This window comes from Poecilia formosa, unplaced genomic scaffold (assembly GCF_000485575.1).
Source record: "Poecilia formosa unplaced genomic scaffold, Poecilia_formosa-5.1.2 Scaffold340, whole genome shotgun sequence".
NCBI classification, from domain to species: domain Eukaryota; kingdom Metazoa; phylum Chordata; class Actinopteri; order Cyprinodontiformes; family Poeciliidae; genus Poecilia; species Poecilia formosa.
Genome location: NW_006800279.1, coordinates 211022 through 221070, shown reverse-complemented (window position 1 = coordinate 221070; position 10049 = coordinate 211022). Strand labels below are relative to the sequence as shown.

The following is a 10049-nucleotide window of genomic DNA, read 5'->3' as shown; positions in this document are numbered from 1 at the left end:
TTCACCACATCCTCCATCAGAAAGTGGGAGGTAGCTGGTGTGACACTGTTGCATTCAGTCACTCGAGCTGCAAACTATTAAAACAACTCATGACTGGTTTTCTTCATTGACCTGTTTCAATGCATTTGAGTGTAAATAACGTGAGTGGGGGTTTCCCCTCTTCTGCATCCTTCCAGACAGCCGTCTTCGTGTACACCTGTGGTCAAAAGTTTACATCCTCCAACATAGATATTTGATTTTAATTTGGACTTTAAAGTTTTTTCTTGTAACTGTTGGGATGAGTATGCAACATACAACTTTTAAAAACAAGAGTTTTGAAATATTCTAGATTTGATATAGTCCACACAGATTAGATTTGAATTGTGCATATATTTACCTAATTCTTCACTGAACTGGACTGAAGGTTGTGGAAATTCTTTGTCATGTGTCATTGAGTTCATCAATACATAGATTAAAAAAAAAAAAAAAATTCCTACATGGCTCTCAGGTCTAAGGATACATAAGCTGGGAAAGATTTTTGGAGCTTTTTCCTAAATAATTGTCAATTCCAACATAAACACCCCAGACAACTAGAAGGCTCTCATCACTTTGCCAAACTTAAGCCCTGGAACCTAAACTGTCACTCTTGAGATGAGAGGAAGTCAGGATGTTCATGGATCACTAAAACTCAAATCTGCCATGAACTGGAAGCTGTTTCACCAACAGAGTTGGTGAAACAAGGTTACTGAACAGAGGGTTACCGAACATGATGAACGTTTTCCATTATGCTCGACTCATTGAGAAAGGAAGACCTCTGAAATCAACACCAGGCTTGTTCAAGCAGTTGACACCAACAAGCCTAATGCTTTCTAGAGAAAAGCTCCATGATCTGGCTGTTTGAAGATTTCGTGCTTAAGAACACCAGGTGTCAAGCATGGTAGGAGTAGCATCATGCTGTGGGATTGTTTCTTTGCTAAGTCAGACTAGTGTGTGCTGCACAAAGGAGACAAGAATAACAAAGAAATGCCTCCAAAATTGTCACCTTCTCCTTAATGTCAGCATGTCAGCTTCAGCAGGTTAAGACTTGTTCCAACAAAGCAATAATCCGAAACGCAATCAAAGCTGCCTTTGGAAGGAGTAGAGAAGAATACCTGTAGGTTCTGGAATGGGTTCCCGTGGCTCCCGTTCAAGTGCATTAGCCTCATTGAACATTTATGGACCGAACGAAAGAGGTTTGTGACGGAAGCTCTTCTTCCAATACCTCTGCAGACCACTGGGACGCTGAGGACGTTGTTACTACAAGAGTTGGGTCTGTTTACTCACATTTTATTTTATTTGTGTTTCTGCTCTCTCTGTGAAATGCTGATTTTTTTTTTTATCTGTGAAAGATGATCTACACAAAATGAAGAGTTAAGTTTTGTCTTTATCTGCTGATATTTGATTTGCTTTTGTTCATTCACCAATATGGTTTTTACACAGCTCGCTGTTATGCACATTATAATTTTGCAAATTGCTTCCCTTATTGTTGTTTAACTTTGTGGTGCTAATAAAACTCCTTGAAATGTGTTTCCTTTCTCCACAGGACGGTAAAGAAGTCATCTTTAGGAGCAGCCTCTGACGAGTTAACTAATATAGAAGTTTTGGGATATTTCACTAATGTGTCAGAGTTGGTTTCAGTGCTGCTTTGTGGCATGTATGGCACTCACATTTCTGCACATTCTCCTCATACCTTTTGTTGCGATAGGTACCACTTAGCAGTTGTACCGGAATAACAATGTGCTGCTTGCAGTGAGCTATCAACAAGTATGCAGCACACCTCCCCCAACCTTCCCGCCGTCTTGCAGTATTGCAACAGAGCAGTGATAATGCAGGAATTTTACTTTGTACCAAGTAGAAGGCCAAGTCTGAATTACAATGCTGCATTGTGAATGGACAGATAAACCTGCAAACAGTTTAGAGAGCTATTGAAAATGTATTAGGCACTGTGTGTGTGTGTGTGTGTGTGTGTGTGTGTGTGTGTGCGCGTTTTGTTTCACAGACCCCAGCCTGCTTCATGCTGCTCCACAGGTATTCATTAAAGGCCACAAGTTAAGACCTGAAGAGAAGTTAGCGAAGGAAACGTGGATCATAGAACCCCCTTTTTTTTTTTCTTTTCTGTTTGATTCTAGAAAAAGCAACCGGCAGCTGAGACGTGTGTAAACAGAATCCCCACCAGCACCTGCAGTCTCTGCACCTCTCGGTTTGCTCAACACAAATTCATACAAAACTTTTACTTCTCACAAATTGATTTTAAGATGTGTGAATTACGACAGCCTGTTTAATCGCTTCGGTTTGTTTTTAATTTGTTTTCCTATTTTTATTTTTTTTTTTGGGTCAGATTTAAGAAGCTTAGCTTCAGTCTTTGTGTTTGTATGTTGTCCAGTCAAAAGAAAGCAATTTCTCTGTAGGACAAAACTCACCTTACTGTTCTGTTTTTAACGTCTGTTAAACTGTGGTGAAACCCAAAGTTCAGGCATGTCCAACACCGATGCCACTGCTGTGAAGACACTGGTGTCCACCCACAACGTTCACCGGTCAGTTGAACCGCTAAATGTTATAAACGGTCTGAGTCAGATCACTGAATAAAACACGGTGGAGGTTGCATCATGCTATGGGTGATACTTCCAAAAAAAAGGCAGGACCTGAGGGGACGGGAGGACAGAAACTAACCATACAAACAGCTGAATTCATGTTGCATTTAAAAGGCCTGGTTGATCATTTGCATTACACTCAGCAGCCACGGCTTTGAGGTGGCTGACCGTTCTGGTTTTTATTCCTAAGGTCTTTGTGGTGTGATTGTGGAACTCTTTTACCATGAGGGTTTTATAGTTTACACAAGTGCCAAAGTGAAAAACCAAAAAAATAAAATTATGTTTATTTTTTTGTTGTTTTTGCACTTTTTCATCTATCCATCTATCTTCTGTACACCCTTGTCCCTAGTGGGGTCAGGAGGGCTGCTGGTGCTTATATCCAGCGAGACATTTTGGGCGAAATGCGGGATGCACCCTGGACAGGTCGCCAGTCCATCGCAGGCACTTTTTCATATTAAATACTAATATTTTTTATTAGTATTTAATATGAATCAGCAGCTGATATTGGCTGAATTTGTCAGAAGTGAAAGACAGACTTGCTCAGGTCATGTCCACAGCATGCGCTGCTTCTTTAGCTGCAGATAATGGACATACCTTATTTGACGGCTGCTGCTGCTGCTCACACAGCAGCAGCATTTATTTTTCTCCTAGAAGGTCTGTTTCTCCGAGGTTCTGGATTGAACCGGCTCAGCCTGCTGTCCTGTGCTGCTGTTTGATCTTGTTGTTTGTTTTTGGACCAAAATTCCCCACTGAGACTTCAGGAAGGTACGGAATGACTGCTTTGATTCATATCTTTGGGTTTGTTTGTATTTGCGTGCTGCTTTTCACGAGCCTTGAAAACAATGAGCTCGTTCTCAGCCAGGCAGTGCGTGACCATAGTTGGACCACTCAAGCTGATGTTCTGGGATGTTTCAGTTTGGAGGTTACTGTTCATTTTGTAACATTTTCATGATTGGTTGGACTGAGTTTTGTTGTCACCTTCAGTTTGAGCTCGTTGTTCTGATTCTTTTGAGTTGACTTGTTCATGCTCCCTCCCAGTTGTCATTCATCAATGCAATCACTTACCTGTTTCTGTTTCTACTCCAGTAATGATTTCCTGCCTGTAGTATTGTAATTTATGCAGCTGATTTTTGATATTTCAGTCTTTGGCACACCCACCTGTTTGCGCCTTGCTGAGGTCCTCTGCAGGTTTTGTAAGTCTGTTCTTGTCATTTCACATCGTTAAAAAAAAAACCTCACTCCCAAATCTTACCTTCCTGTTACCCCCCGCTCTCCCCACATCACCTCTCAACCCCCAAACAGGCCTGGATTTGGATCAACAGATGCATTAGTTTTGGACTTTCAGAGAATTTGTCAGGGCAGACCTAGGTAGCATCTCATCATGGTGCAGCTTCTTCCTCTGAGTGATTTGCTTTCCACGTCTTGTAAAGACGTTCTCTGTTAGGCTCCTGTCTGTGCTTTGCTTGGAGAAAAGCATCACCATCTCTGAAATGTAATTATTTCAACAGGGATCAAAGTAGAATGAGTAAAAAATAAAAAATAAAAAGTTGAGAGAAAATACTCTCTTAAAAAGTTTACATTTCTCAGATTCGCAGACATAACTATTGATCTTTAAAGAAGGGGGTCAGCTGAACAAGTTGTTGTCATTATGGTTACTTTTGAAGTGGATTCAAAACCACAGACTATTTTTAAGTGTTGCTGCTGTAACATAAGTTATTGTTCTATAAAGCTTGTTGTGCTGGTATCAGAATGATGAATCTAAAGTCAGAACTAATGAAGCGGCGAGCTTTTATTTCCACTCTTCTCATTGGCAGCAGATTACCAGGCTCTGGTTCACTCGGTCCACCTCTCCCTATTAGGAATTCTAGCTACAATTGCTCATCCTTTAGTTATGATCTTGAACAGACAACACCCTGGTTAGTTTCTCTTGCCAACAGTCATCACATTGTACTTTTCTACTGGATGGACTGGGTAGTGACTCATTTAGTTTTGATATCGAAATTGCCAAGAATTTTGGACGGCTTCCCTGATCAACTGCTAAAACAAAAATGGCTAAATAAAATGTCCAACTTGTACATGATGGGTTTTCTTCATTACATGAGCTCAGATTTATTGCCAACATGCTAGATTCCACTGGACTGCACGGAGGATCACTTCATTATAGCCTTTAACATAATTCTAAATGGTCAGGTGGAGATTCTGATATAAAACTGGGATTCTACACTCCATTCCCCCAGAGAATTGTGCAGTAAATGTTCTCAGAACTGAGTCGGCTCACATCTGACCCTGGGGAAAGCGATGCATGTTGAGCTGATGTTGTATACGGTTACAGAGATGGAGAAACGGTATGCTTCCAAGATAACCATCTTGGATTATGGACTGTATGGTTCAAGATGGGCAATTTTTTTTTTTTAGATTTTTCTTTTCTTTTTCATGAAATCCTAACCCAGATCAGAATATTCTCCCTTCAGTCCTGATGTTTCAGCATCACTCGGCGTAGTTTGAAATGATCCAGATGTCCTAACTCATCCTCACATCAGTCAAGAAATGTACAAATTTTTTTCTACATTTATAATTGAAACATGTAACATTTTTCAACTCGTGAACCAAATGCATACTTTTATAAATGACATCTCTATGATGACTATGTCTGTTTAAAGTTTAGCACGGCACTGAATTGTTTACATGGCTTTAAGTGGTGTGAAGATTCCAGACTGCATGCTTGAAGCCATCAAACAATGTCTCCTTTACTGTTGTGATAGATGCTGATCATTTCAATAGGAGGAACAGGCGTACAGGCTTTTCCACTCAGGTCTTATAATGTGATCATCTGAAATGAATGACACTGAAAGCACACTCAAAACAGCTTTTAGTTCTGTAGGGAAGAGACAGTAATTTAGTATAATGTATAATTTTTAAACCGTGAGAGATAAATTCTAAAGAGGAAGGATTTGGGAAATCTATGCGCCACTGTTTGTTCAATAAAAGCAGAAAAAAAAAAGAAACAGAAGAAACTCTGCACTGCTTGCTTTAAGACCGTGTATTTGTTCCCATCTGTAAACCTTGTTCTCTTTAAAAAGGAGTGGTATGTTTTTCTATCTCTTAGGCGCACTTTCTAGCTTAGGTTTCGGCCGCTTAAGAGACCAACCTAGAAGGTGTGTGTGTAGGAAAGTGTCCTTTTTGCAAATGAAAGAGGGCGCAAGAACAGGGCGGTCCTGATGCTGTCCGACCCGTTCCTCCAGATGGTTACAGGCATTTAACAAGCCAGTTCCTCTCATCCTAACAAAGCAGCAGTGATACCTTGAAGAGTGGACATCTCTGGCAGCGCTACGAGGTGAGTCCCTAAAGTATGTTGCCTTTACTTAAGAGATGTTGATTAAATCAGGATGACAAGATTAAAAAAAAAAAAAGTGTGCAATTATGTATAAAACTGGCCTGTAGTTTGGTTTAAATGGATGGAATTTATGGTAAATGCATTTATACTAAAAGCTTCTTCTTTTGTCATTTGGGTTAAATTGAGGCCTCACCTATTTTACAGCAGAGGTTTGGTGATTTGGAGGAATTGGAAAGATGTACTGTCTTCACTTGTAGCTCAAAACACGGATTTGGTCCACACACTCATTTAAGGTTTTCATTGTTGTTTTCATTTAGCAGTTTCTGGTTAAAATCCGACTCTTCAGCTAGCTTGTGTGCTGCGTTGCATCTTGGATTATGCTTTCATTTGTTTTGCTGTTGGGGTAACTAGTGACAGGGAACATGACTCTGCAGATCAGACTCACACCCAGTGGCTTTCTTCAAGTCACAGTTGTTTTTGAAGACTTCCCCATTAACCACAGTGGCTTTATCATTATATATATATTTTTCTTTTTTTTTTCTTTTAGGTGTTTTGTGGATTTAGTGAATTCTTTTTCCTAATTTCTTGCAACTTCTGGTGGTTTGAAATTATAAGAAGTATAGGCTCTGGTAGATCCTACTCTATTTGGACATTTCATTGGAAATGAATGATTCCAATGCAGCTGAGAAGAAAACAAAAATCTCTAAAGCTGTAGTGATTATAACCATAGCTAATTTCTTCATGGCTTTTATATTCCATTCAGTTTATTTCAGTGTAGATTAATGTTAGTCAAAGGAAAGTTTTTTGTTTTTTACTGTTTGAGATCTATGAATCAGCCTTGAGTTTATTTTATTTTTTCATGTTTGAAATTTCTTTTGCAATCTAGCATGGCTACATTTGAGGCCTGGGCTGTTGTTGTTAATGCAGCTTTGCACAGAACCCGTGTTTACGTGTGAAAACACTGAGGCGTGGTTGGCAGGAGGGCTGCTTGTGTGTGTCAGCCAGAATACATCCGAACCGACAGGTTTGGATGGACACATTCCCTTCACCAAACCAGGCAGAGTGTTTGGATTCCTGAAGCGTGAGACAGCCTGATTGTGGGTGTTTCTCTGTCAGGCAAATTTTATAGCTTCTTAAAAAAATAAAAAAAAAAACCACAAAAAAATTAACTTAAGCAGGATGCAGTTACCTGAAATATCTGCAACTTGCTGGATTTTTACTTTGTTTTTGGATCCATTGACTTCAGAATCTCTATCAACTTATTTTCATTTTAAAGGTACAGTTTGCACTGTTTGCATCAACCTTCATCAGTCACTGTTAGCGGGTTCAAGCTTTTCATAATTTCCATTTAACATGAAAGAAGTTATAGCTCTAATTAAATGACTAAACCAATACATAGCTACTCCTGCTCATTTTCAGCAGAGCTTCACACAGAAGCTCAGCAATTTTGGAATATAAAACCAGATTAGAAACTATGTTTTATAATCTTAGTAGGATGCTCAGATTTAAATATCGACTAGAATAGATTTGATTTCATCTTTTGTTGTTGTGCTTCTATATCAGAGTTTATCCAACAAAGGTTTTTCTGTGCTTTCTTTTAGGGTGAGATTTCTTTGATTCTACTACATTTTGTCGTTCATTCCGTGACATGAGGGCATAAATACAAAAAATGGTAAGAAAAGAAATATATAGTAATAATAAAGATGTGGCTATAAACCCGCCTCACTTTTTTCTTTTTTCCTTGCTGTTCACAGAGCGGGGAAAGCAAGAGTGCAAGCATTTCAGGAAGCCTGGCTCTGGATGGCTCCAGGGAAGGACTCTCCATTAAAGGGAATGGAGATAATAGTATCGCTGCAAAAAGTGACAAAAAACCAGGTAAGCTACAGACCTGCAAACTAAAAGATAAATATTCTGTACAGTGTGTGTGTTTTACAAACTTAAAGCTGTATCTCCAATCAGTTTCTTTACTCGTTGTTCCAGAGGAGGATATTGTTGGAGCCACGATAAATCTAAGCAACCTTGACGAAAGTGATGTGCGTACCATCCTGGAAACCCTAAAGCCATATGAGCACAATATGAAGGTTCTGACGAAAAAGGACCTGAGTGCTGGTGTTGGGCTTGACTCGTTTGGATTGGGTCTCAAAAACTCTACAGAGGTAAATATTATTGTTTAGGAGCAAAAGCAACCAAATTGATTCAGTTCTATCACCAAAAATAAAACTGAAATCAAAATCATTCTTTAGCACAGGCAGTACTGTAGTGTGTGGAGCCAATGTGTGACTAATAGTAAAGCAAAGTTGAGATTTACTTTTTTTTTGGCAAGTCATGTCTAAATCTATGTTTTTTTTTTAATTGCCATTTTATAGGGGCTGTTAAAGTCAGATCTTTCACTGGATTCATCTGCTGACCTGCCAACGATTTCCTTCAACGGCCTTAGTGGAGGGCTAAAAGCTGAACATGGAGTGGATGGTAAAATCACTGGCCCCACTATCAACGGAGACCTCACCAAACTCAGCCTTAATAAGCCATCAGCCGATGCTGGTGCTGCAGTCACAATGCCATCTATAGGACTACCAGGATCAGATATAAAAGCAGATATAGATGGCTGGGTTAAAACGCCTGATGTCAGTGTGTCAGCTCCACAAGTCAAGATGCCAAATGCATCCTTGAAAGTTGATAAACCAGATTTGAAATCAGGTGAATACCAGGCCCCAAACATCAAATTGCCAAAACTCAAACTACCAAAACCAGAAATGGATGTTTCTGGTGACATGGATCTTCCATCTGTAAGTGGAAAGGTAGATGCACCAAATTTCAACTTATCAACTCCAAAGTCAAGTTTTAGTGGAGGGCTAAATGCTTTACATGGAGTGGATGGTAAAATAACTGGCCCCACTATCAACGGAGACCTCCCCAAACTCAGCCTTAATAAGCCATCGGCCGATGCTGATGCTGCAGTCACAATGCCGTCTATAGGACTACCAGGATCAGAAATAAAAGCAGATATAGACGGCTCGCTTAAAACGCCTGATGTCAGTGTGTCAGCTCCACAAGTCAAGATACCAAATGCATCCTTGAAAGTTGATAAACCAAATTTGAAATCAGGTGAATACCAGGCCCCAAAGTTCAAAATGCCAAACTTCAAATTGCCAAAAACTGAACCACCAAAAACAGAAATGGATGTTTCTGGTGATGTGGATCTTCCATCTGTAAGTGGAAAGGTAGACGCACCAAATCTCAATTTATCGACTCCAAAGTCACATTTTAATAAGCCAAACTTGGAATTCAATGAGCCAAAAGTAAATTTGAATGACCCTAATCTAAAATTAGAAGCCCCCAATGCTGATATTGAGGCACCTTCAGGCAAAATCAAATGGCCACATTTCAAATTGAAAAGTGCCAAAGTTAAAGGACCAGATACTGACCTAGATGCTGAAATGTCAGTGCCTGATGCCAATGTGCCCACGGCAAAGGTTGATGGGGATTTAGATGTTGATATCGACTTTCCCAAAGCAGACATCAAAGGCCCTGAGGTAGATGTTGATTCCCCGTCTGGTAAAATCAACTGGCCCCACTTGAAGTGGAAGAAACCAAAATTTCATGGCTCAAAGGATAATTTGGATATAGATGCAAATATTGATCCTCCAGACGTTGACCTTTCTCTTCCAAAGGTGAAGGGGGGGCTGGATCCCCCAGATGTTGATATGACCCTGCCAAAGGCGGATATTAAAGGCCCAGACTTTGATGTAGAATCTACATCTGGTAAAATCAACTGGCCCCACTTGAAGTGGAAGAAACCAAAATTTCATGGCTCAAAGGATAATTTGGATATAGATGCAAATATTGATCCTCCAGACGTTGACCTTTCTCTTCCAAAGGTGAAGGGGGGGCTGGATCCCCCAGATGTTGATATGAACCTGCCAAAGGCAGATATTAAAGGCCCAGACTTTGATGTAGAATCTACATCTGGTGAAATCAACTGGCCTCATTTGAAATGGAAGAAACGTAAAGCTCGAGGCTTGGCAATAGATGGAGATTTAAATACACCGGATGTAAATCTCGGATCTCGAAAAATTGAGGGTGATATGAATGTTCCCAAAGCTGAA

General features: G+C 39.9%; 1 protein-coding gene across 1 annotated transcript; it reads left to right on the top strand.

The window, feature by feature from the left end:
• Positions 1-5843: 5843 nt before the first annotated feature.
• On the top strand, positions 5844-10046 carry LOC103153131 (neuroblast differentiation-associated protein AHNAK-like; the record flags this gene model as incomplete). Its single annotated transcript, XM_016661700.1, has 6 exons — positions 5844-5943; positions 7545-7615; positions 7698-7818; positions 7924-8099; positions 8310-8400; positions 8809-10046. Coding segments are annotated over exons 2-6 (1629 nt in total), but the record flags the coding sequence as incomplete, so codon positions are not given.
• Positions 10047-10049: the final 3 nt, after the last annotated feature.